Raw genomic sequence first — 27,722 nt, forward strand, 5'->3', positions numbered from 1 at the left:
TACATGTGTGGAAACATGACAAATAAAATGAACGGTGATGAAGACAAACTGTAAGTCGTAACTTCTCATTTTAATGTGCTTTTTTCAACAATATTGGCAGTTTAGCTTCTTTCATTAATGAAAGATGCTTCGAGTGGGAACAGGTTATGGACATCAGTTTGCTTTCTTGCACTTCTATGATACTGTATTCTATACTCATCAGCATTAGGCCTACCAGTAAAATCTTTATTTTTGTGCAAAACAATAATAATAAATCAACAATGCCCTTTTATGTGGCACATACAACACATCACTTTATTGTGTCACTTCTATCCTAAAATGCTATTCACTACAAGTGTTTGTTTTTTTCCCACCAAATACATTTCACATCTTTAATTGTCATCTTAGGTCCTTCTGTGCAGTTTTTATCCAATCATAGTATAATAGGAACATGTCATTTGGCTTAATTGTTTGGAGTGATATGTTAATCTAACCTGGCTGTGAGACTAAAGTACAAACAATGCTTTTGATATGTACAACCACAAAGCGAGTGTCCATTTCTGTGATTGTACGTTAGCAAACAGAAAGATCTTTTGTGTCCGCGCGGCTTCTGTTCGGCCTGACTTGATTTCATCCGCGTCTGAGTCCTCAAGCCCAGATCTGAAACCAAGAAGGCCGCCGGTCATAAAAGACATTTGCGGAAACGATAACACAAACGTCCACGACGAGAATCCTTGTCTTACCCGAAGAGTGTGGTCCCAGGAGCCCGTACAGAAAGCCGTCCCATCCGGGGACACCCGCAACGTACTGACACGGTTCTCGTGTCCAAACAGAATAGACACCCGTGTTCCTTTGAGAACATCCCAGACGTTAATGGTGTAGTCATTGTAGCCACCAAAAAGAAGTCGGCCTAGGGGAAGCGCACAGAAATAGTTTCATCTTCAAGAGGTGTTTGCTTTATAAAAGCAAAATATAATTAGAAATCTTACCACTAAGAGAGAAGTCAACACTGGACACGCCGAATATGATGCTCTCTTTGGAATAGATAGCTACTTCTCTGTCTGCTCTTAAGTCATACAGGCGGCACTGAAACAAAAGTGTCAATGTTTGAACAGCATCTCAATAAATTCATAGGAAAATGTACAGCATTTCAGTAGTAAAAAAAACTAAAACTCATACAAACAACTGAAACGAACTTAACTCATTCACTGCCATTGACGGCTATAGACGTAAAAAAAATAAGAGTATGAAAACCTAGAAAAAAATTATTGTACATCTAGAGCAGATATAAAATGTGTGGTTAATCATGAGTTAGCTATTGAAGTCATGCGATTAATTACAATGTAAAATTTTAAGCGCCTGACGCGATTTAAAGATTATTACAAATTCGGGGCGTCAAGCGATTACAATTTTTAATCGTAATTAATCGCATGACTTCACTAGTTAACTCACAATTAATCACACATTTTACATCTGTTCCAAATGTACAATAAAAAAAAATCTTGGTTTTCATACTCTTGTTAACAAAAGTAGAAAAAAATGTTAAACTAATAGAAATAGTTCAAAATAATTTTTGACGTCTATAGCTGTCAATGGCAGTGAATGAGTTAAAAAAAATGTACTAAACTGCATATAAAAGAATTAAACAGGCTATAATCAGAGCAAGAAAGACAAACTTCATTCTATGATTGACTTATGAATATTGTAAATTTCACTTGAATTCATTTTTGTGACATTTTCCCACCATACCACTAGAGGGAGCCCTATACCACACTTTGAGAATCACTCTTCTCCACAGATGGGCGATGCTAAATTGAGAAGCTTTTCTCTTTTCTCTGCCTAATGTTGACAGAGCAAGTTTGATCTTCAATTTGATCACTGCTTCCTGCTTTAATTATCATTTCCTCCCTTTCAGAGAATTGTCATTTTGGATATCATGTACTTCTTCCCAAAGAGCCTTCTTATACTGTACAATAGGTAAATTAGGGATCAAATCATTTCATGAAACTTACTGTGGCATCATCTGAGCCAGACGCAAATGCATCTCCACTGGGATAGTAACTGTTAAGAGAGCCAGCAAGAGAACGAGAGAAGCAGAATTGAATGTCATGTCTAATATATCAACATAATATAATCCTGTTATAATCCGTTTTTGACTAACCGCACACTATTGATGTCAGATTCATGAGTTTCAAAAGACTGGATGCATTGTCCTGAGCGCATGTCCCACACATTGGCCTTCTTGTCGCAGCCCTGCAAAAACAATCAGCAGCAGAAACCATGCACAAAATAAAATAGCACTAACTCGTTCAGTCAAAATGACAAGAAGCTGTAAAAGTTATTCCCTCACCCCAGACACAAAAGTGTTCCCGGTCTCGGAGGGCGCCAGATCCAGACACAGCACGTCTGCCGCGTGGCCATGGAAACTCTGCAACAACTGTCCGCTCTCGACATCCCATAATGCGCACGTCCCGTCCCCACTGGAAGTCAGAATCTTCGAGCCAAACAGATGATGGGCAATCATGAGAGGGGTGAAATGTTGATGTGCTATAAATGGACGGCCTGCAAATGACGTGTACATGAACCCCGATTGGCTGTAGTGAATTATTAAACAAGTGAAAAAGCTTGACTGCTCGAAGCATTAAAGGCATTAAAAGCGACACACAACTGAGGTGAGTACAGTACTGCAGGCATAAACACTCTCAGGAGCACAAACCTACAGCTACAGCTTACATAAAATGATAATAATTCAATTCCGACAGTGTTTTGTCTTCATTTCATCGAGTGTGTCTTGGCTGCGCAGCTTACAGTCGTTTGCGTCATATTTATTATTTTTGGCCAATCAGATTTCAGCTTTTATGTGTCGTCATGTAAATGTAATCTCCCAAAGTAGCATCAATGCTAATTCTGTTAGTTAGGCGTTTCGGATTACATGTTAGCATTAAGATAGCGGACATCATTTGTTTGAACATATTTTGTTTTTAAAAATACAAAGTTTAACTCATTCACTGCCGATGACGGTTATAGAGGTCAAAAAGTTATTTGAACTATTTCTATTAGTTTAACATTTTTTTCCACTTTTGTTAACAAGAGTATGAAAACCTAGAAAAAAATATTGTACATTTAGAACAGATATAAAATTTGTGATTAATCGTGAGTTAACTATTGAAGTCATGCAATTAATTACAATTAAAAAATGTAATTGCCTGACGCGATTAAAAAAAAGGAGAAAAGATTATTAAAAATTAGGGGCGTCAGGCGATTAAAATTTTTTAATCGTAATTAATCGCATGACTTCACTAGACGATTAATCACAAATTTTATATCTGTTCTAAATGTACAATAAAAAAAATCTAGCAAAAGTGAAAAAAAATATGTAAAACTAATAGAAATAGTTCAAATGAATTTTTGACGTCTACAGCCGTCAGTGGCAGTGAATGAGTTAATTTGCGTTTCGTTTTATATGTCAGTTTCGCAGTAAGCTTCAACTGAGTGACAAATGAGCAGTTTGAAGCAAGTGCACTGGAGAATCATATCATCTCACCTGCATGTCCGAGTTGGTGAAGCTACAGGCAGACAAGTAGTTTGTGTGCATGGCGACCGACTTCTTCTTTGCGGCCAGGTTCTCGTTCTTGTCCAGGGACAGAGGATACACGGAACATTTGTTGTCCAGGCCACTGGGATGGAACACACAAGCAATTAAGCCAATGTCAACCCAAAAATGTCTTTAAAATAATATGTTGTATGTGCCCCGACTAGTCTAAACTTGGCATTGTGATTAATAATTGCGTTTGTGGAACATGAGTTAAGCAGCAAAATCCGCACGTTTTTATCCATCTCATGCGAGACTGAAAATGTCATCACAGTTCTGCAGGCTCGGGTGACGACCAATCATGGCTGAGCTTCAGAAAACAGGTGATGGCTTCATTATGGAATTGAATTGAATTGAATGTTGAGTTTTGCTGGCGTCGGGCCGAAACCTCCTATGTCACAATTTGGTAAATTTCAGATTTTTTTCCACAAATCTGTATACTATTGGACAACTCAGTTTTTTTTTTACAAATTATTAACCAATCTAAAGTTGTTGAACAAACGTGCCGTTTTTAGGGTCGACTGAAAAGTGATGATTTTTGGAGATACAAGGATTCTGCCTGACACCAGCGATTTGCAGCTGAAGTTTGAATTTTCAACACTGAAGTGTGTATAGCGAATAATTCAATGACGGTGGAATTCATCAGTAACTTTTAATTTCATCATTCTCTGTACACTTTTCAGCATCAAAAATTCAACATATTCAGCTGCAATTTTAAATTTAAGCTGCGATTTACAGCTGCTATTTTGACTTTCAGATGCAATTTCAAATTTCAGCTGTGATATTCAGCTGCTATTTACAAATTTCAGATACAAGTTCAGTTGCAAAACGTCACTTCCGGGTCACCAGCCCAGCCAGTCCTAAGCAGTCGAGGTGGCAGCATCCAACACCAGCCATTCATGTTAAGCTGCAGTTTAAAGAACTCCTCTAAGACTTTCTATTGTCATGAAACTGTCGCTGTTAGATCTAAAGAAATGCAAGATGAAAAGTTCTGGTAAAAGCTATTGATTTTGTTGAACGCTGTTGCCATGGCGACGCACTGTTTGCCATGAATGATTATGCGGATTCTGTTAGTCTAAACATGTGCTCCATCGATTGCTTTGGCCTGACTTCTCTTAGTGACGTTTTGCATTGAATTTTCAGCCGAATAAGTTGAATATTTGATACTAAATGTTGAATCTTTAAAGCTATAATGTGTTCATTGAATACTTTTATGGTACTCAAATTCATCGTTTGCAATTCAGTCAGAATCTGGTCATAAATGGTAAAAGGAGTGCACTCATAATTTAGCTCTATTAGCTTTTGCATCTCGATTTATCCTAACATTTAACAAGTTGTTGTGCACATATGCCTTTAATCTAAAAAAAAAAGAAGAAAGAAGAAGAGGCAAGTTCACATGACATGGCGCAGCACTCACCCACAAGCTACAGCGCAGCCAGACGGGGCGTAGGCGCAGGCCATGACCCAGGTGCAAGGCATCGTCACCGCATGCTCCTGATCCACATCAAAGCAAACAAAGCCGCTTCAGAGAGGGACAGCAATCAATCGAGCTTTTGAGTGCATCACTCAAATAAGACAACATGAAACACTGCTTGATTCACTTTGTCATCATGCTGGAACGACTCACAATTTTAGAATACGTTTTCGTCTCTGAAACACACTTCGAAATTAATAATTGAAAAATTACCTATTTATTTCAATTTTTGAGATAAAATATTCTTTGCATGAATTAACAATTTTGATTTAAAAAAAAAAAAGAATAATAAAATATTCAAAAAGGGCAGAGTCCAAATTTATGAGTTTAAAAATGTCTAAAAATTGACCATAAAATGTCCAAAAAGGAAGAAGAAAAATATAAAATTACCATGCAAAAAATAGTCAGAAAATGTATTTTATAAAAAGGCAGAAAACATCCAAAAAGTAATCATGCAATGTCCAAAAACAAAAGGCAGAAAATTACAATATAACGTACACAAAACTGCAACAACAAAAAAAGTCAGAAAATATATATATTTTTAAAAGGCAGAAGAAAAAAAAATTCAAATATAATCTATAAAATGTCCCCAAATAAAAGAAGAAATCCCCAAAATTACCATGAAATGTCCACAAAATTGCCAAAAGGGCAGAAAATTTATAGCAAAAAAAAAAGAAGCATGAAATATCCCAAAAAGGGAAGAAGAGAGGGAGAAAATTACCTTGATATGTACATATAATTGCCAAAAATGTTTGAAATTTTAAAGAAAGGCAGAAAAGTCTAAATATGTATGAAAAACAAAGTCTGGTAAATTACAAAATAAATAGATAAATCCAAAAACAGAAGATGAAAAGGTAGAAAAAAATGAATCTCAAAGTATTGGATGCTGCAAATTTTCTGTTATGGTGAAGCTCTAATTAGCTCTTGGGCCCTCAATACATTCCCGCAGTGTTTTCTTTAACACAATGTTCAAAGATTTTTGGTTATTTATTTGGCACTTAAAGGAGAGGTTGCTGACCCCTGGACAAAACAAAACATACACGGGTGTCGCATAGCACCGCTCTACCGGTTATGGCAGCATCTTTCTTTAGATAAAGCAATCGATATTTATTTATATAGCACTTTTCATATAAACATTGCATCGCTGGAGTATTTTATTTCAAAGGTCTGAGAGACAAAGAGCCGTTAAGGACGTCCATAATGTTGAGCGCAGCAGAAATAGAGCTCCATGTTTTATTTAGGGCGCTACGTTTAAAAGACGTGTTACCTTGTTGGTAGTGAAGGCATCCCACACGATGACTTTTCCATCCTGTAGGTTTAGAAAAAAGCAGACATGATTTATTATTGATCGTTCTTTAGGTCTATATAACTTACTATGTTGTATATGAATAGCAGCAGTTTACATAGCAGGTTAATGTGTTCCTTCTGCCATCTAGTGGAAGAGTATTGAATTGTTCTGCCTGTCGTGATTAAAAGTAATGAAGCACTAAGACTTTGTGACTGCACTTAAGTAGATTTTTTTTTAGGTATCTTTACTTTTTTATTTTTAGTATTTTTATTTACTTTTTACTGTACTTGAGTAGTATTTTTGACAAGTTTTTACTTTCACTCTCTACAATTGGAATCAGATATCTTTACATTACTTTCTAATCCTTACTTTGTCATATAGTTACTTTTTTCAACCTCCACGGATGATGAGAAGAAATAATCAGACCGAGGTGAAGTAAATTTAGGTTGAGATTTGGATTGATTGGGGTATTAATAAATTGTTGTGCTAATATTGTAGCCATGAATGTCAATAATTTATATTGTAAAGTTGTTCCAATTCAAATTACTGTTATAACCCCGCAGAAATATAAGTTGTTGTTTTTTTTTTTGTTTTGTTTTTTACAGTGTGGCATTTAAAAATTAGGTCTAATTTAAATAAATAAATAAATAAAAAACACAAACCTGATAAGCATTCTATTTCAATTATCATTAGTTAATTTAGCATTTGTTGTCAATTTACCATGTTAGCAAAGATATAGGGAACATCAGTTAGTAAAAAAAAAAAATTTAAAAAAATTAATAAATTGCATTGTGGCCAAGTTCTTAAAATGGGTTACTTAAATGCTGCCACACTCAAAAAAAAAGAAGTCAAATATTACATTGTAATATTAAAATATATGCCACACATTATATGAAAGTTATCACATTAAATGTGAAACATATCACCTTTTAACATAACTTATGACATTAAAATGTCAAACTTATCACATTTTAATATGAAATTGATCACACAACAAATATGAAGGCTTTTTCGTTTTGTTTTTGCCTGGTGTGGCAGCAATACATTCCCGTAATGGTTAATGTGCAAAAATGAAAAATGTCTACATTTGTAAAAAAAAAAAAAAGTACATTTTAGAGTATACACTTATTTACAGTAAGTAAAGCAGGAACATTCTTTGAAGCAAATCTGATTATCTTTCAAACATTGTTGACAGTCACTCACTTATCTGTGAAAATGAGCAGCAGGGGTGTGTGTGTGTGTGTGTGTGTGTGTGTGTGTGTGTGTGTGTGTGTGTGTGTGTGCGTGTGAGAGTGACCTGCGAGGAGCTGACGATCCTCCTCTTGTCCTTACACCAGTCCATGCACAGAACTTTGTTGCCATGTCCCTTGAGAGTTCTCCGGGTCTTCATGACAAACTGGCCGAGGCCCTCCACCTTCTCTGCCACTTGATGCACTGAACACATTCACACACATTGTGCATTTGTGCATTACATTATAAATCTCCACCTGATTCACATCCAGTGTAGGATTAAAACTGCTGTAGGCCTGCATCAAAATAGATGAATACAGTGATTGATCTTTTTTTTTCTTTTTTTTTTTTGCTTGAATCTGTCCATGTCCTCAGAAAGCCTCTCACACGCAAAATGATGTATGTAATCGAAAACACATATTTTAATAATCTCTTCCTCTCTAACGTTGGGGTTGTTGCTACGCTGCAGAGGGGATGTTTGGATGCTACAAGAGAAGTCATGCAGATGGATGCAAGCACCGAGCTCGACAAATCAGGAAGCGGCGAAAACAAACCGAGGCTGTTCAATGTCAGGGACACGTCGAGCCCAAGTGAAGAAAAACGACTCGGCTAGCGTTTTGGAAATGCTGCCATGTAGAAAAACAAAACAGCCGCTGTGATTTTGTCGGGGCTAGGTCCGAATGGCGGGCGGCCTCTCCATTTTCCGTACTCACGCTCGACGTCGTGCAGCTTGGCTCTTTCCTCCTCCAGCTTCGACTTGAGCGACTCCGACTCGGTTTTCAGATGGACCAGAGTCTCGTTGAGCTGTACCTCCTGTGTCGCCATTTCAGGGAGCAGAGGGGATCTCATATATTTGTCCTTTATGCGGGGCCGCGATGGGCAGCGAAAAGGCTTAAAGCAGTGGCACACACGCACACACAGCTAACAGCTGATGCTGCTCCCGTGACGTCACAGGACCAAGACGCTACAATATGTGGTCCGCTTCTCCGGGAAGAGGAGGAGGTGGGAGGAGGATGCTCTAGTGTACTTAACGGGAGGAGCAGGGGAAGGAGGAAAGACCCCGCAGGGATGCATCCCGGACGGACTGAATGAAATTCAGGATGAGTTCAATCTGGTTCTTTATTACTTGTTCATGTTGAATGATATTTCATGAGGTACAATGTAATGAAAATGAAAGCATGGCCCGATAATTGATCATAGTAATTGTGGCATTAATTTAGCAAGTGGTCATTTATTAATTTATGTCATTAGCTAATTGGTGAACGTATTTACTGTAAATACAGTCGTGCCTTAAGATACTAGTTGTGTTTGTTCACAAAAATGTTTTTTGGACAGTAAAAATAGCACTCTTTAATATTGTACTTCCTGACAACATACAGTAATAAAACAAATAAATTGAATGTAACAAATTAAACAGTTTGGGCACTTTTTTCCCTGGCCACCAGGAGGCAGTATAATACAGGCAAAGAGGCACACATGAGATAAGTTTCACAACTGCTGCCTATTTAAGGATGTTGGATACCCCTTTTTTCAAACCGATCACGGATACCATGTACCGATACCACTCATACTTCTGATGCATACAAAGAAGAGATAATCTTAAGGAAAGACCTACATATCTCAATACAGCATTTTCCCTTGAAATTGCATGAAAATAATGGCATTTTTTCTAAACTCCTAATTTTAATTTCTAGTTTAATTTCTAGTTAGATTGTCTGCCTGCATGTACTGCACCATTTTTGTTCAAATATCCGTTGCGTAACAGTTTAACAATATTTCAATTTAATTATAATTTTTGATACAGCTCATGTAGGCCTCGGGACATACAGAAAAATAAATGCATTTTAAATAAATCTATTAAGAACATTATCCAGTAAATTGTGTGTTACTGATTGATAAATATTGCACTTTAAGATTCATAGAAAGAAAAAAAACATTTTGTTTCCTCTATTGTTTATGAAGAACATTTTTAGCGGTCAATTTCATGGATTTCATGGAAACCTGCTGCGAATTTCGCCATTCAGCTCCTTGTTTGAGAACAGCAAGTCGTGCAAAAACTACTAAAACATTTGGACAAGTGATTTAAAAAGTTGAGAGAAGGTCAAATTCAGTCCACCTTTAAAAGTTTGATGTACTGTATATTTTAGATTGACCATTAAATTTCACCCAAAAGCCCAATATTGCATCCCAAATTTGATGTTATTAGCGTATATTTTATACGATATAAACTGATGAGATATAAGCCATGTGATTATCCTCCTGGGTCAGATCATGGTTAAGAATTCCAGGTGAAGACTAATGGGAACGTGAAACAGCTCCAAAGCCTGCGAGGATGAGCAGAAAGGAAACGTAACCGGGAAACGATAATGCGCGTCCATCATCAGCTGCGCGGCGCCGTCGTGATCTTGTCGAAGTGACTGAAACGAGCCAGGATTTCAACTTTTCACATCCGGCGTCCATTACGTGACATCACTTGTTTTAAAGCTGTCAGGTGTGAGCTCACCTGAACTTTGCGGACAAACGATGACGCAACCCTCTTCTCAAAAGCATCGATGGGTGTATATGAATTCAGAATCTTGACGATCTGTAAGAGCGTATTCAGTTGATCATTTGAGTTTTACAAAACTGTACGGAACCGTATGGTGTACAGTACCTGAACTGTGTTGAGCTCAGTGCATTTGTCGGTGATGGCCTTGGCGTCGTCATCTGTGGACTTGCTGACCTGCAGCAGCCAGGCAGCCTCAGTCAGCGGCTTCAGAGTGTCGATAAGATGACAACTCTGAAGGTCTTTCTCTTGAAGCCACTCTTCCAAGTAGCTGATGTTACATCTGGAAGAGCACAATCGCTGCCAATTAGCCTGTTCTTGCGAGAATTTTTCAGCACAGATTGAGAATTTGGCCTGTTTTAGTGTCTCATTTTTTGTGTGTTTAACCCTCCTGTTATGTTTGTTTGAAGGGAACAACAACAACAATGTCCTCCTGGGTCATTTTGACCCGGGGTGTGTTTGGTCGTCCATGCGTGTCAGAAATGTGTATAATCTAAATGTAATACTTCATTTGATCCAGTGTGTTATGTTCATTTCTCAGGAACAGCAATAATGTTTCTGGGTCAAAATGACCCGGAGGTGTATTTAATGATCCAAAAGTGTCAGAAACTTACTAACACTTACTAATAACAAAGACAATACTTAATTTCAACCCGTGTGTTTTGCTTGTTTCTCTGGATTAGTTTTAACACCCCGGGTCAATTTGACCCGGGGTCATGTGTAATTAATTACCCAAAAATATTAGAATTTTTTTTTATGTGTGTGTGTGTAATCCTGCTTAACTAACAAAGACAATACTTCATTGCACTCCTGTGATTCCTTCCCTAATCCTGGGTCATTGTGACCCGGGTTCTGGTTAATTATGAAAAAAGTTTCCGAAATTTAAAAATAAAATAAAAATAAAAAACATTTTTTTATAAATTCTTTCTTTGACTCCACCACTAACGATTTAAATTAATATTTCCTTTCTCCTCCTCCTCTCTCCTATTTTATTTTATTTTTTAGCAAAAATACTTAACAAATTACATTTTATTGGATATGTTGAATGTTTGTAATAAGCCAAGCAGAAGACTATATGGAAAAAATATATCAACATTTAATTTAACTATCAAATGGGTCGGTTTGAACCACAGCATAACAGGAGGGTTACTGTAACTTCATACAAACACACAAACCTGATTTGCATTCCTTTCCTGCAGGAACACATGTCTTTCCGCAGTAGCAAGTTGTTGAGGGTAGTCGCCCCAATGTGGAAGATCAGTTGCTTGACCACCTGCTTAATGAGGTGCGGCGCCGTGCCGTGTTGTGTCATGTTGGCGTGAAAGTGAGAGAGTCGCTGAATGATGAAGGAGATTGTGTAGGTCTCCGTGTCTTGTTTGTTATTGCTCGAACGTTTAATGAAGCCTCTTGGTTTCATGCTAGAAACACCCTGTAAGCTCTCATGCTCTAACATACCAGGCACTACGGAGAGAAGCATAATTAGTAGTACTAATTATTAATATATTAGATTTTTTTTCTTTGCTTCATACCAATCGCGGGGGTGAGAGCCCTTTCCATGGCCGTGATGAATTGGTGATAGATGCAGATAGCCAAATCGCTGACAACCTGCTGGTGGTCTGACAAATCAAAGTTCTGCAAGCAGTTGTTCACCTGACGAGGGGTACTTTGTTTGCTAAACTCCTGTGAACAACAGAGTACCAGATAGGTAAAGCACGTCTGCTTAATCGGTTAACAACAAGTGCTCCTTACCTCCTCTCCGCTGTACTGCTTGAGACAGTTGAGCAGCTGGTACATATTGGACAGCCAGAAGGACAATAATGCCAAGTCATTCTGGTGATTCTGAAACAGGATGTTTCAGTTGATAATTTTATTCATTGGCTTCTCTTAAGTACAATTTATATAAGAGTGTGATATAATTCCCTCAAAATACAGCCATTAACTCATTCACTGCCATTGACAGCAGTAGACGTAAAAATATAATTGGAACTATTTCTATTAGTTTATGAAAGCCTAGAATTTTTTGGGGTACATTTAGAACAGATATAAAATTTGTGATTAATCGTGAGTTAACTAGTGAAGTCATGCGATTAATTACGATTACAAATTTTAAACACCTGATGCCCCTAATTTTTAATAATCTTTCCTTTAATTTTTTTTTTTAATAATCTTTTTTTTTTTTTAAAGAAAAGATTATAAAAAATTAGGGGCGTCAGGTGATTACAATTTTTAATCGTAATTAATCGCATCATTTCACTAGTTAGCTCACGATTAATGACAAATTTGATATCTGTTCTAATACAATAGAAAAAAATTCTAGTTATACATACTCTTGTTGACAAAAGTGGGAAAAATGTTAAACTAATAGAAATAGTTCAAATTAATTTTTGACGTCTATAGACATCGATGGCAGTGAATGAGTTTTAATAGTGAAACCCCTAGCAACAAAACTGAGTACACCCCTAAATGAAAATGTTGACATTGAGTCATTTTCCTGCCCCAGTATCATGTGACTCGTTAATGTTACAAGGTCTCAGGTGTGAAAAGGGAACAAGTGTGTTCAATTTGCTATTACGACTCTCATAATATCTCGTACTACATTTTCACTCACCTTTGATCAAGGGTTTAGCTATTAATGGCTTTATTTCCGAGTTGTTTCTAAGGAACAATGCGTCAAAGTGTAATTTCTTCAGTGTTGTCCCATGAAAAAATATATAATTAAATATCTGCAGAAATTTGAGCGCTAGGTGTACTTTTCAGATATACTGTATGCGATGCATAGACATTTTACTTGAAGAGCAATCATATGGTTTTATGCAACACATGCTAAAAGTTCGCTACTGTTAATTTACATTTCAGTTACTCAAAAGTAAATTACACGGAAAAGACAAACGTAAGGGGAAGCAGAAATTCCGCCTTAAAACTCACCATGGTGACCTTTTTGATAGCACTAATAGTGGCATCCATAAACGACCGGAGTTTGCCTTCGTCGTTCAGGTAGTCGGCATGGCGTATGCACATGAAGAGAATGTAAGCTGGCAGAACCGGGATCATGTTGACCGCCACACCTTTGGGTTTAAGGTCTGCAGGAGAGAATATTAAATTGTGTATTCATCATGTTTTGATTCATAGTTGGGTGAAAAATGGAAAAATGTTAAGTCAAACAGACTGGTTTTGTGTCTCAGTAGAGAAATTGAAAATCTTGTCTCTTTTAATCTATGTTTTTAATCATTATTTTTCTTAAACGTCTTCCAGGTACCACCTGTTTATTTTTGCTATGTGATTATAGTGACACTGAAAGTACCGTATTTTAGACAAACTCATAAATGAACAAAAGCACTTAATAGAACACCAACGACAAGAATATCTCTGCGATGAATAAAAAATAAAATAAAAAATTAAATCAAGATCTATTCTATGCTTAACCTTTAGACATAAATACAAAAAGGGAAATACCTAAAATAAGGTTTTGAATGAGTCGAGCTTCATCCTCTTTGTTGTACTCCAACATTCCCAGAAAATGTTTGGGACTCGGTGAAGAGGTTTTCTGGGCTGTTTGATACAACAGAACATTGAAACTACAGGTAACATTACTAAACGTTTTTTTTTTTTTTTAAATACCTTTTTGTGCTGTTTCAAGGCTTATCATTTGATTCTCTAATTGTTTAATGACTCTTTGCTTTTGGTCAATTTGCTCCTCAAAGTCCTTAAAGAAAAGCAGAGTTTGGTAAATTGCACTGGCCGAAATTGTGAGCCTTCAAATGCAACATCTGCGGCACACGTACCAAATTTTTAAAAGATAACTGGGCAGCTTCTCGTCTCAGACGGATCTTGGCATCTCTCTCCATCTGCAGTTGCCTGCTCAGGTGCTCATTCTCCTCTTGAAGGTCTTTTATTTGACCTTCAAGGTCCGTCTTGGCATCTCCCAGCACCTGAGCTTGCTCCTCAAAGTGCCTTGAAGAAATCAAAAGAATGAAGTCAACAGGGTGGCAGGACGATGGAAAACATTCAACTTCGATCTGAATATTTCACCTGCACTTTGAACTTGCTTCTTCAACCCTTTTTTGAAGGATATTATTCATCTTGTCTGCTTTTTCTTGTAAAATACAAAAAGTGGACAAAATAAATGCAAAAAAAGCAACAATTTAATTTCAATCAAGCACTAGCCAGAATTAAACTCACCCTCTAACTCTTTTCTTTGTTCTTCTACAAGAACCTCACACTCATTTTTTTGCCTTTGCAGCTCTGAAATCTGAACTTTCAGCTCAGGTATAACCTGATAAAAAGAAATAGGTCACATTAACAAATAGCGACATGCTAATTATTTAGCATTAATTATACTATATAATAACACTCAACCTACGGAATTCTCGCTGCTCAGCCGGCACACCTCTTGACGAATGTTCTCATTGATGTTATTTTTCTCAGTAAAAAGAGTTTGCAAGCTGCTGTTCTCATTTTGAAGGTAATCCACTTTCAGTCCCAAGCCTTCGATTTGAGTCTCGTAGCTTTCCTTCTGTTCCTTGTGGTGGTTCTCCAACGTCCTGACAGCAACGACGTCAGACAAGTCACGCGTCATTTATCTCACGGTGGCTACGAGGAAGGATGACTGTGACGAAACAGTAAACAGACCTGGTAGCTTTCTCTAGATCAACAAAGGCTGCCAGAAGGTCTTCGGCTTCATATGTCTTGTCGGGATAATCTACAGTTAACCTTCAGAAACACAATAACGGGCACTCGAATAACATCAAAAACAGAAAGGGAGAATTTGAATGATCATTACCCCAAAAGCACTTCTTCTTCAACAGCGCTTCCGGCAAGTAGTCTTTTAATATCGTGCAGTTTGGCTGCAAAGAAACATTAAAATCACAACAGTCCATTTGGTGTGATCTTCAAATATCCTCCATACCTCTCGCTTCTTCGGACTGTTGCTTCATTTTCCGCTCTATGGCATGCTTTTGATTCTGCAGGTTGCTAAGGTCTCTGCGGAGCTCGGGGATGACCTTGACGTGCTTGGTGAGCTGGGTCACTTGCTCCTGCAGGTCGGCGGTCATCTGGTCGCCATCCTCCAACTTCATCTGCAGACCCACTCTCTCGTCCTTCAGTTTCCTCAGCTCCTCTTTCAGGGTTCCCAGCTCCTTCTCGTGTTCCTGTCTCTGTATTTCCAGGTTGTTCTCGGCGATTCTGATGAGATGTAATCTCATTAGTCCTGGGTGACTACTGGGCCATTTCTTGCCAAATCCCACAAAAGATTGTTAAATAGAAGATTTTCATTGTAATGAACCATGGTGTACTTGTTGACTTGATGGCACGAGACTAAATCTCTAATTTTAGATCAATCGGAGCAAGGGTTTGGGAGCTACGGCCCACTGAATAGTGACATTTTTGGCAAAAAGGGGCGTGGCCACCTTCCTTTGAACCCTTATAATTTAGGAACTAATGGGTCTATCTAAAAAAAAATCATGAAATGCAATCTCTCTCAAATATATTTCAGAGATGCAGATTTTTTTTTTTTATATGAAATTTTTTGTTTCAAGGTCAATTTCAAGGTCAAATAAAACAAAAAATGTCAAAAAGTTGCTAAAATATGCACCGATTTTCTAAATGATTGCAGATTTGAAATCCTTGTTGAATTCCCCTTGCAAATATACCTGTTTTGTGAAGATTGCTCCAGTAGTTCCTGAGGTATAAGGGTTCAAAAATATCAAAATTCAGCGAGCTGTAGCTTCCAAACCCCTGCTCCGATTGACCTAAAATTCAAACTTTAATGTTGTGCCGTTACTATCAACAAGTCCACTAAGTTTCATTCAAATCTAAATCTGGTTGGTGTGATTTGGCTCGGAATGACCCTACTGCAATAGGTTGACGTTTTTTTTTTTATCCTACTTTCGAAGCCTTGCTTGAGTTTCTTTCTCCTCCAGTAGCTTCATCTTTATTTGATCAAACTTTTCTGTCAGAGAACGTCAACAGTTTGACACAGATACATAGAAAGACAGGCTTCCTAGAATACATAAATAGACCCTTCGTACCTTGTTGTTCTTTGGAGGAAGCTTCAAACATTTTCTCAATGGTCTGTTTCTTCATCGTCAACCCATCAACTTCACTTTGAAGCTCAGTCATTTTCTACAGTGCAAAAAGAAGATACATTTTAAAAGTGCAGAATAGAAAATTCACATTCAAAATGTCTTCTTGTCGTCGAGTTTTTTTTTTTTTTTTTTTAAAGAGAGAGAATTACATTTGCTGACATCATTTTATAAACATGCAGTTCTCCCCAGAAAAACAAAAAAACAAAAAAAAACATGCAGTTCTACTTAAATTTTCTAAACTCCGCAAACTTCAGCCTTGGCTTGATTTGTACTCTGAGATAGCGGCACTGATGTAACGAGTATTAATACGTAGTAGTGTAGTGATCCCTGGAGAAGTGGGTATACTCAAAATTTTCACTTTTTTTTTTTGTTAGTCCAGAAAATCGTCCTGTTTTAGATACTCTAAATTTTCACTTTTTTTTTGTTAGTCCAGAAAATCGTCCTGTTTTAGATACTGTACTCTAAATTTTCACTTTTTTTCTTCTTTTTGTTAGTCCATAAAATCGTCCAGTTTTAGATACTCTAAATTTTCACTTTTTTTTTTTTTTTTTTTGTTAGTCCAGAAAATCGTCCTGTTTTAGAAACGGTGACGTGTAAGAAAAATCCGTCATTAGCACTTGCACACACACAATAAATGCATAAAAAAAATCATAAAGTATTTGTCCCCATTCTTGTGTTTTAACTTCCATTAAAATCTACCAGTGCAGCTACTACTATAAAACTAGATCATGTAGTGAGCAATTGGCGGCGCGCACCACCGGGATCGAACCCACACCGCGAGCAAATCTCTGGCGTATGAGTGCAAAGCGCTACCACTGAGCTAATACTCCACCGCCATGGCTCAGAATGTTATTTGAAGGATCATTTTCCTTGGCCTGACTCACCCTACTACACCTAACAGTGCAGTGCACGACACATTTGAGTCATGTTGCCAACAAGCACAAGTAGGTCGCCGTCTAACTGGGCTGAAAGTGGATCGGTTGTACAGTATTTGCTGATCAAGCTTCTGATTGAGGCAGAAACATAGTCAGGGCTCCAGGGACAAGCTCGTTCCATCAGTCCTGCTGGAATGCGGTTAATGCAGTCCATGGTTGATCACATCCTGGCAGGAATCCGTCTCAGTTGTTGGTGCCATTTGTCTAGCACAGACTTTAAAAGGATGCTCAGGGTTGTGAATCTTGCTTACTTCACCGACAAGAGGATAGGCGGCAAATGCTTTGTCATATATATCTATTGGAGGCTTGTGTTAGGTTTAGTAAAGTAACAACTGGTGCTTTTTTTGGTTGCTACAACTTGTGCAATGTTGAGCAAGGAAGCTCTAAAGATCATCTGACGACTTTCAAATCCGACTGACCAGAGAGGCATCTTCTTTGACTTTCTTCTCTCTTGCTTCCAAAGATGCCTTCTGGTTGGCTGATTTTTTCAGCTGTGCCTCCAGAGCCTGCAACCTGTCCATGGCTTGAGAATGGGAGTTGGCCAAACTCGTCAGTCTTTCCACCAGGCCGCAGTTCTCTTTACTCTGGGATGAAGGATCAGGGATTAGTTTTGGTCTTCTCCAAGGACTGGACTACGGGGCCGTGAGGCGACATTTACCTGCTCCTCATTCTTCTTTCGGAGCTGCTGCACCCTGAAGGAGAGCTGAACCTGCTGCACCAGCCGACGCATGGCGTTAAAACGCCGCCGAGCCAGCCATGCTCTGGCGTACTTCTGCAGCACCAACGCCTTGCGTGCTTCCACCAGCTGAGCAACGACGATGATGTCATATAAAGCCCTAATTTTGACGCTGTGGCTTCACAAATACTGCCAAGTAAGCTACAGTTACAGACCTTGGAATAGGATTTACGGGCCATCCAACCTCGCACGAAAGCTTGGATTGTGATGATGGCCAAGCGTACCGTTTGGTAGCTCTTCTGAATGCGGAATCCTCTCCAGTACCGCTGAATGACCACCGCTGACCAGCCCTGCTTCAGGTTTGCCGCGCTCACCGCTTTACTGCGGTTTCACAAACGAAAACAACAAGAATGTGTGGATATTCGACATCGAAATCTCAAGATTTTAAACCATTAGTGAAATCCACTAACCGTACAGTCCTCTTGCCACGGATGTAGTGTTGTATCAGGATGGTTGCCTGCCTCAAGCGTTGGTACTTTCTTCTCTGGATCCACCCACGGATGTGTTTCTGGATAGTAATGCAAGCCCCTCTTAGTCGGTCCAGACGCAGCTTTTCTAAATATGCTACCTGACCAGCTCGGAGGAAGATCTTTGTACGACCAAACTTGTATTGGTTCGGGTCCTGGAGATAAATCCATGGCGAAAACACAAAACGTGTGAGCCGTCATAATTGTAGAAGCAGAAAGTGGTACAAGTGTAAATCACAGTTGGCATCCATGGCAGACAGGAATGTCGCACACCTGAATCAATCTCTGGAGCACGTATTTGCATGTCTGCGTCTTGTCATTAACGTCCGCCTCCTCGTTGGTCATTAGGACGCTGTACCGGCTGTAAAACTCAAAGTAGGTCCACCTGCAAATGAAAGTTACTTGCATTGGAATTACAAGTGCGAAACAGTTGTCGTTTAAAGGGGAAGTTAACCTAAAAAACATTTCTTGGCAATAAAATGCAGCCCCACTCTAAATACGGTGTTTTGGGTAAAATTGCGTTAGTGGAAGGCGGCCATTTTGCCACTTGCTGTCGAGTGAAAATGACAGCAAATAACAAGATGTAAGATGGATAAAAACGGCTAGATTTTGCTGCACAAGTCATATTCCACAAATGTAATATTAACTCATTCATTACTTGACAGCTATAGACGTCAAAAATTCATTTTAACTATTTTTATTAGTTTAACATTTTTTTTCTCATTTTTGTTAACAAGAGTATGAAAACCTAGATTTTTTTTTGTACATTTAGAACAGATATAAAATGTGTGATTAATCGTGAGTTAACTAGTGAAGTCATGCGATTAATTACGATTAATTGCCCCTAATTTTTAATAATCTTTTCTTTAAAAAAAAAAGGTTTTATTTTTATTTTAATAATAATCGCATGACTTCACTAGTTAACTCCTGATTTAAATTTGTTAAAATAAAATAAAAAAATGTAATAATGTTTTTTTAAAGAAAAAAATATAAAAAATTAGGGGTGTGGGGCGATTATAATTTTTAAATGTAATTAATCGCACGACTTCACTAGTTAAATCACGATTAATCACAAATTGTATATCTGTTCTAACACACACACAAAAATCTAGGTTTGCATACTTTTCTTAACAAAAGTGGGAAAAAAATGTCAAACTAATAGAAATAGTTGAAATGAATTTTTGACGTCTGTAGCCGTCAATGGCAGTGAATGAGTTAATCAGAATGTCACATTTAGACTAGTGAGGTGACATATAACATATTATCAAGAAATGTTTAAGGTTGACTTCCCCCTTTAATGATATGTTACAAAGCAGGTCACCTTGATGGGTAACTTTGGGCACTGATGCGAATAGTTTCAAGCACTCCACAGGCCCGCAGCTGCTGCACTACTCTCCCGCAATCATATCTAAAAAACAAACAGTCACTCACTCAAAAAAAAACAAACAACTTCTAGCACAGAAATACAGACTTAATAATGTACTTACTCAAATGGCAGCTTTTCATCATTTGGTTTAATGCAGCGCACATAGTGAGGGGTCGTAGCATTCAGTGTCTCCATCAGCAAAGAGAGAGAGCTGCGGAACTACATTCAGAATGTGTCAGCATGGACACGAAAACACGGCTCCAACTGCTGAACACACTGCGACAGGGTAAAACATGTCCACCTTATCTCCAATTGAGGCCCTCAGCTGTTTGTTGGCTGATTTAACACCAGGCCTGGCCGGCTTCACCTTGATACCTTTTACGTTCAGAGTGCTTTGCCCCTCCTCTTGGAAAAAATTGGCCAGAAAGGCAAACTGATAAAAAATGATAATAAGAGAAATGTGTTATTCTGAGAAAAACAAGGCCGCACTGTTTGTTCAAAAAAAAAATGGTGTTATTTTATTTACCTTACTGAGTCTCAAAACTTCAAACAGTTCTTCATAAAGAGCGTCTCGGTTCTTCTCAAGAAAACCTTTGCACTGATATTCCACCTGTGTAGCAGCCAGACAAAATTAAAAAAACATTTAAAACACACTACATTTTTTAAAGTATTTGCTAAGTTTTCACTTATCTTAGTTTTCATTTCAAACAAAAACAGAAGGTGCAGAAATGTATTTACTGAAATGTGAAAATAAATAGTTCCCTGAAGTTAACATTTTTAAATTGATCTATTATCGGCCGTCAGATTTTTAACTCAAGAAAACCTTTGCACTGATATTCCACCTGTGTAGCAGCCAGACAAAATTAAAAAAAAAACATTTAAAACACACTACATTTTTTAAAGTATTTGCTAAGTTTTCACTTATCTTAGTTTTCATTTCAAACAAAAACAGAAGGTGCAGAAATGTATTTACTGAAATGTGAAATTAAATAGTTCCCTGAAGTTAACATTTTTAAATTGATCTATTATCGGCCGTCAGATTTTTAACTCATTTGCTCCCAAAAACGTATAAAAACGTTTTATTTTATATATTGTCATGGTCCCAAAAACATATTTATAAGTTTTTTATATTTGTTTGTGCTAGAGCATACAGAAGGCTTTGATGCAGCCTCTGACATGAAGAGGTCGCTTAAAGCAATGGTAGTTCTTACAAAAAAATGGCCAGCGGGTGGCAGCAGAGTATAAGAGATCAACCAGGGCCATGTTGAAACAAGCTCCTTTCCTCAGTGTTTTGAACAGGTTGAGCAAACTTCGCTATATTCTAATGATAATTGCTGCAAAACGGAAACAGATACAAATATACTTTTTTCCCAATGAAAAAAATGACTCTAATCTTTCTTTTGGTAGATTCCATGTTTTTATAGCAATAGAACACAATATTCTGTGGCCCTTGCAAAATCTGTCAAAATCCAGTAAAACAAGCAAAGGAGGTTTGCTTCAGTGAAAATGGCTGGGAGTGAATGAGTTATAGGAGACTGATGCCGATATTTGTCAACATGCTGTTGGCCTGGCCAATAATCGGTTCATCCCTAATGATAGGTATGAATGTGTTGTGCACCTTGTCTGCAAAGTGTTGAATGACAAAAGTCTCATTTGACATCTTGGGCCTCTCAAACAAAGGATTGCTGTCCAGGTAGTTGTACAGTTTTTGGAGCCAGCTTTGATCAGTGCCTTGAGGAAACTGTAAAGTAAATAGCACATTTGTATTTGAGAGCGAGTGATTGAAAAAATAAACACCCATAAACTGGAGTAGTTGAAACATGAAGTCTTTTGTACCAAACATTCTTCATCAAGCAAGACCAGGATTCCCATTTTGGCTTCAATCAGGTCAATGACTGGCTGATTGTCATAGAAATCTATTAACGTCCATGGGACGTCTTCTTTCATGTACTCCTCCTGTTCCAGTTTGAACACATGCTGGATAGAAAAAAGACAACATGAATCAATCGAGAGGAGTGCGCAAGGTTTTACGCTAGTTTAAGATAAACGAAGACAAATACCAAGTTAAACTGCTGCTGAAGCTTTTCATTGGCATAGTTGATACAAAACTGCTCAAAGCTGTTGATGTCAAACGTCTCAAAGCTGAAGAATGAGGACAACATAATAAAATATGTGATAAAGGAATATTCAAAAGATATGAAATTAGAAGAAGATTTTTTTCCCGTTTACCCATATATGTCCAGAACCCCGATGAAAGCATGTTGCTTCCCTGGGACCTGCAGTGCTTTGTTGATCCTGTTAATGATGCAGTTAAACACGTGAGCGTAGATCCGCTTGGCGAGGGCATCTCTGGAGTTCACGGCGCGGTCTTTGTGCAACGGTTTCACCACCGTCTCGGCCACCAGGACCAGCCTCCGATTGCACAGCCAACGCACTAGGTCGTCTGCACGTACACCCAACAACTCACAGACGATGCACAGATGGGAATCGCTGTGCTGAAAATCAAATACACAAAAAAAATGTAAAACAGTTCATATGGTTGGGTACACCCACACTATCTAATTATAATGTCCGATAAAGAACAACATATACTTTTGCAAAAATGATCATCATTAGTTGTGACTGACGCTGTCAAAAAGGTAATAATATTTATTATTATTATTATTATTATTATTATTATTGTCATGGTTGTAATTTAACAATTATTGTACTAAAAAGTAGTGGACAGTTTTGTTTTAATACTAGTGCTGTCAAAGTTAAAGTGTTAACTAATTAATTATTCACAAAGAAATTATTGCATTAATCACGAACTAAGGCAGATTAATCGCACTATTAATTTTGACCATAGATGATCCTTTAGCGCGACAGTGGATGGCTACGTTTAAAGTAGCACAGGTTGTGTTAGAGCAAAAAACATAATTACATGCATTAAAGTAAAGGATTTAATGAATGTTTGCGTATCACGTTTAGAATATTTGTTCATGTCAAAATATAAGAAATTAACTGATTAGAAAAAGAGGAGGATGAGCGTGTGCAGTAGATCAAAAAAATTGTGAAGACTTCCTCAATACCATTAAATGTCAAAAGAATGAACAGATAACCTTGTGCTCTTCAAATTTGGCGGTAATTTTTGGGGGATAAAAAAGGCTTTTTTATTAAGCGATTGATCGTAATAAATCAAAATTATTAAAAGATGTGATTAATCTGATTTAAAAATGTAATCGTTTGACAGCTCTATTTAATACATAAAATTTCCTCCCCTAAAATATGAGAAATAATCTTAAAGAAAAAACTATATCACAATATAGCATTTTCCTTAAAATTGCCTGAAATTAATGGCAATTTTCTATGTTTCTAATTTCTAATTGCCCATCCTTAATTTTAACGAATCCTTTATAAGCTACATTTTGTGTTGAATTGACATTTTTAAGAGTTTGTGTAAATTACCGTATTCCTTGAAATTGTATTTTTAAAAATACTTCTTTGAACTATTAGTGAAGGGGCAACTTAGATAGATTTGATTTGTACTGTATGAATCTAAACCCAACTTTCTATTTATTGAGCACTTAAAACGACCACTATTTCCTTAAGATCGAACCCAGGGACAGCAGATACAATGAAAACAGCAGAGGCCCCAGAATTGAACCCTGCGGAACACCATTCATTCCGTTTTACATGTGAATACATATTGCACATATTTGTCCCACTAATTTTTTTTTTTTTTTTTGTAGATCTACTACAAGTAATTAAATTAAAACCAGTTCACTCTGCATTAACTGTGAAAGTGCCATGCGGTTTGTTATTTTTGGTAAATTGCAGAAATAATATAGTTTCATAATAAATAGTAATAAAACAACAAATAAAGCCACTTAGATATGTAAAATTGCTTGAATAAGTGGCAGTGGGAAACTATTTCTTTACTGTTTAAATCAAAAGTGTGTATGATTATACTTGTTATTTATTTCTATTTCCATACAACCCTTCTATTGGATTTCAGTAGCTTGTAGTACGTAAGGCTTAGAAATCAACAAGACTCACAGAAATGGACGACCTATCATCACCAGAGCTCTTAATTTCCACATTTCCCAGATGAAGGATGGCTGCAAGAACTTTGAAGACATCCGACTGAAAGTCCTCCTTCAGTCCTAGACAACCACAAAGGTCGAATAAATGTTGTACAATAATAAATTGGTCTCCATCTGAAGCAACCTTTACCCAACATTGAGAAGGTCTGCTGAGTCTCCGCCATGCCTTTCCTGTCATCCACACCGTCGATCATGATATCGCCACCCATACCTGTGTAGAGGAACTCATCTGCACTCACTGCAGGAAACAAAACAAAAAACATTAGCCACACACTAAATATATGGACATATAGCAGTGAGGTTCTGTCTCAAACGATCACACACTTACTCAGTTTGAGCGCCTTGAACTGCGGCAGATGTGCACAGGCGCACAGTTGGTAAAATATATGATAGTTCCGCTCAGACTCAGCCTGAAAGCAGCAATGTTACACATTTGGCAGTGGAATGATAATGAACCAGGATATCCAATGGTCATACCTGGAAAACAACTCTGGATTTCTCCAACAGGTACGTCCTCATGTTTGCGCCAATTATTCGATACCTGTTGTCAAAACTGATCTCGGTGAATTTGCCAAAACGGCTGCTGTTGTCGTTCCTGATCGTCTTTGCATTGCCAATTGCCTGAGGGAAAGTCAGGCGAGTTTGACACACCAGCCGTCATAACGACGATATTAACGGAACAAGATCGGAGCGTCTGTTACCTCTGTGATGGGATTGGATGCCAGGACTTTGTCTTCAATTTGGGTTTTGCTGCCAGATTTGCTGACAACAGCAAAGTATCTCATCGCATATCGAGCTGATACTGTTTTACCAGCGCCGGACTCTCCACTGATGATGATAGATTGGTTCTTGTGGTCTCTGGTTAAAACAGCAAAGAATGTTATTAAAAAAATATATATATTTTTTTTTTAATCTGCATAATTTTGTTTTCATTGCCATGGGTTTATTTGTTGAAATATCAATCCCCTTCTTTAATGATGGATATGTATTGTTCCCCGATAAAGTAACATTCACATACATGTTTACCAGTTTCTTATATTTTCCTTTTTTTTTTCTTTTTTTTTTTCTCAGGAGAGCTCAGTATTGTTCATTCGATTTGACATCATCATTGCTCTCCTTTTTTTTAAAACAAACAAATCAATTAAAAAAAATTTAATAAATGTTTTTTTTTTAATATATATACATATATATATACATATACACACATATATATATATATATATATTTTTTTTTTTTTTGTATGTGGGTGAGTATGTGTATGTGCGTGTGTGTGTGTGTGTGCGTGCGTGCGTGCGAGCGTGTGTGTATTCATCAGTTCACCTAAAGCCCATTAAAAAAAATCCCATACTAATAATATAATATAATAATAAATTGCCAAATGCAGAAACATCAATGTAAGTTATCACGATGTAGTGGCTCTCGCTAACAGACAGAATTAATTAACCGGAATTAGGTTAAAAAATTCTATATACGTAGACCATGTTTCTATAAATTTTGATATTTGGTTTTTATTTGAGGCAGATATTTTTTCCATTAAAATGTGATTTATGAGGAGGTTAGACCATTGGTCGATATTCAGAGTTTGTTTATTTTTCCAGTTAACAAGAATTGTTTTTTTAGCGATAGTAAGGGCTACAAGTGTAGATTGAAATTGTTTATGTGGTAAGTCAGTTGTTGTTAGGTCACCTAGCAAACACAAGTTTGGGGATAAAGGTATCCTACAGTCCAAAATAGCGGAAAGTTTTTCTAAGACTTTAGTCCAGAAATACATAACCGGAGTACATAACCATAAAGTTTCTTATATTTTCCAATGGGCAAACATTCAGAAAATACCACCATGTGTAAAAGTCTTAAGTGTTTTTAAATCAGTATGATATATAATATAACAGTACTCAGTGGAGCAGTGATTCTCAAAATTTGGTAAGTGTAAAAACAATTAATGAATTAAATAGAATTTACATTATAAAATCAAGCATATGTTTAAACTATTATTTAAAATCCAAAATAGTACATTTTTACTCTTTTAAGCGCTGTCAATTTTTTTTACAGTTCAGTTGTATTTAATTTTAATTTTAAAGAACAGTACATTTGCATTCAATGTTTACTTTTTATTTAACATGTATGTGCTATATTTTTAATTGAGTCAATAGTGGCAAAATTCTGCTCTCTGGTTCATGGTGAAAAAAAAAAACTAGGCTAAAATCCATCTAACATCTAGACAGTGGAAATTATTCCTGCATGCCATATTCAGATTCTCAAGAAAATTATTTTTTTTTCGTCCATGCACTTAGTTTTGAGAATATTTTTAATTTATTAATTAATTATTTGCTTTTGCAATTTTTTTCTTATGTAATTCTGCTAAATGTATCTGTATGTATTATTGTAAAACGTGAAAGGTCATTTAACCAACATTTTCTGTCCTCTGATTGGTTAGTCAGAGCAAGCCCAGTTTGACAAGCAAAACACATTTATAGTGCTACGCACACAATAATACGTTCAATTAGCACCATCTCAGGTGAGTATGCTGGATCTTATTTAAATGTCTTGTTTTTGTCATGTTATTACCAGTAGATAGTTTGTCATGCTATTAGATAAAACATATTATTTCTGATTCTGAACTGCTCCAGACGATGTACATAGCAAAGCAGTGTGTTTTTATAAATGTGTTTTGTATAGTATTGATGGTTTCTATTCCTGCGATGTAATAATGTTGGTATTAAGAGACGGCACACTGACAGCCTAAGTACCAAACGCATAGCCCACCATTGGTAAAACTCCTCTTGTGTGTGCTCTTATTCACCTGGCCATCTGTTTGTAAGCCTCCTCTGCCACTGCAAATATATGAGGGTCCATGTCGCCCATGTTCTGACCAGAGTATTCGTGAATGATTGCATCTCCGTAGATATGAAGCTGCTTGTAGGGATTCAAAGCCACCAGGATGATGCCTGCGGGGAGGAGACAAGACAAGCCGGGCTGAGAACAACACCTCAGAGCTTCCATGAGCGAGACAAAGTGTTGCTAGCGGGCCTACCACAGTAGGTGTAGATGATTTTGGACTCCAGAAAGCGCACTTTGAGGTTGTGCAGGACTGCAGGTTCATGGAGGTAGCTGAGGGCAGTGAGGTCATTCTCCCCAACTAAGATGTCCGGGTTGCGAAGAGGGGGGAGTTCTGGTGGCAATGAGTCAAGGGGGTACTTGAGCTCCTTTGAAGTAGAGATGGATGTCATGGAGGTTATGTGAATGGTTATTTTAATCATCTACAGTACAGGTGTTAGTGAATTTTGTCAATCTTACTTACTGTGCCATTTTCCAAAAGCAGTAGTAAACTACCATCTCCATAATGGAAATCTGTTACAATCTCTGCCGATTTCCACACATGTTCAGGATCTGGAATCCACACTCTGTTGTACTAGAGTGGAGATTGCAAAGTTACATTTCACTTGTTATTCACGTCGATATTTCACACTTTAAAGATTTTCCCTTTAGGCCTACTTACACATACTGAGAATAATAACATTTAAAGTTGTGTGAGACTAAATAGTTAATTTCCCATGGCATTTCGCCTCACACAATCATTTACAAAGTTACCATATGTCTCTGTAGGTGTATTATAAATACAGTACTTAAGCCGTGGCGTAAAAAAACAGCTTTTTCTTACCCGCGTGTATAGTTGAATCAACGCCATGTTATGGTGTTATTGTTGTAAATCCTTGTCATCAACATTAGTTCATCATCTGCACTGTACTTCCTAAGTTACAGACATTTTTTAACTCTACAATGAACAATATACATTTAAATCAAGATGAATAAAATTGCAGATCCGGTCGGCTTTTCAAAGTAATTCTACACGTTATTTTATTTTAAGTACAACAGTTTTTCTCCATTGCATTTCTCAGTGTGTGATCATATTTAAACTGCCCTCAAGTCATTTATGTATCAGTT

At 37.3% G+C, this 27,722-nt stretch overlaps 2 protein-coding genes across 5 annotated transcripts; both read right to left on the reverse strand.

Annotated features, from left to right (window-relative positions):
* Nucleotides 1-49: 49 nt before the first annotated feature.
* Nucleotides 50-8,536, reverse strand: gnb5a (guanine nucleotide binding protein (G protein), beta 5a). The gene is made up of 11 exons (XM_077569324.1): nucleotides 8,277-8,536; nucleotides 7,631-7,767; nucleotides 6,313-6,354; nucleotides 4,989-5,065; nucleotides 3,524-3,656; nucleotides 2,330-2,473; nucleotides 2,141-2,232; nucleotides 1,992-2,040; nucleotides 969-1,065; nucleotides 723-889; nucleotides 50-639 (listed from the first exon to the last, which is right to left on the reverse strand). Exons 1-11 carry the CDS (start codon nucleotides 8,410-8,412, stop codon nucleotides 628-630), a joined length of 1,086 nt encoding a protein of 361 aa, XP_077425450.1. The 5' UTR covers nucleotides 8,413-8,536; the 3' UTR covers nucleotides 50-627.
* Nucleotides 8,537-8,664: 128 nt separating this feature from the next.
* Nucleotides 8,665-27,538, reverse strand: myo5c (myosin VC). 4 transcript variants are annotated; one of them, XM_077567139.1, is made up of 40 exons: nucleotides 27,439-27,538; nucleotides 27,079-27,189; nucleotides 26,812-26,983; nucleotides 26,581-26,725; nucleotides 24,482-24,638; nucleotides 24,258-24,401; nucleotides 24,109-24,190; nucleotides 23,911-24,018; nucleotides 23,734-23,840; nucleotides 21,925-22,190; nucleotides 21,756-21,837; nucleotides 21,532-21,672; nucleotides 21,314-21,436; nucleotides 20,222-20,305; nucleotides 19,997-20,128; nucleotides 19,817-19,914; nucleotides 19,651-19,737; nucleotides 18,603-18,714; nucleotides 18,273-18,484; nucleotides 18,018-18,183; nucleotides 17,785-17,931; nucleotides 17,546-17,710; nucleotides 16,135-16,228; nucleotides 15,992-16,055; nucleotides 15,015-15,289; nucleotides 14,889-14,952; nucleotides 14,738-14,818; nucleotides 14,469-14,649; nucleotides 14,288-14,381; nucleotides 14,138-14,201; nucleotides 13,891-14,059; nucleotides 13,727-13,811; nucleotides 13,562-13,657; nucleotides 13,034-13,188; nucleotides 11,858-11,947; nucleotides 11,638-11,788; nucleotides 11,284-11,569; nucleotides 10,217-10,391; nucleotides 10,067-10,147; nucleotides 8,665-9,980 (listed from the first exon to the last, which is right to left on the reverse strand). In XM_077567139.1, exons 1-40 carry the CDS (start codon nucleotides 27,463-27,465, stop codon nucleotides 9,828-9,830), a joined length of 5,226 nt encoding a protein of 1,741 aa, XP_077423265.1. In that variant the 5' UTR covers nucleotides 27,466-27,538; the 3' UTR covers nucleotides 8,665-9,827. The 4 variants fall into 4 exon arrangements, with proteins under 4 accessions (XP_077423265.1, XP_077423267.1, XP_077423266.1 ...); XM_077567141.1 differs by lacking the exon at nucleotides 27,439-27,538 and having other exon boundaries at nucleotides 27,075-27,154; XM_077567140.1 differs by lacking the exons at nucleotides 17,546-17,710; nucleotides 17,785-17,931 and having other exon boundaries at nucleotides 18,087-18,183.
* Between the last annotated feature and the right edge of the window lie 184 nt (nucleotides 27,539-27,722).

Source organism: Vanacampus margaritifer, chromosome 6, assembly GCF_051991255.1.
Source record: "Vanacampus margaritifer isolate UIUO_Vmar chromosome 6, RoL_Vmar_1.0, whole genome shotgun sequence".
Lineage (NCBI taxonomy): Eukaryota > Metazoa > Chordata > Actinopteri > Syngnathiformes > Syngnathidae > Vanacampus > Vanacampus margaritifer.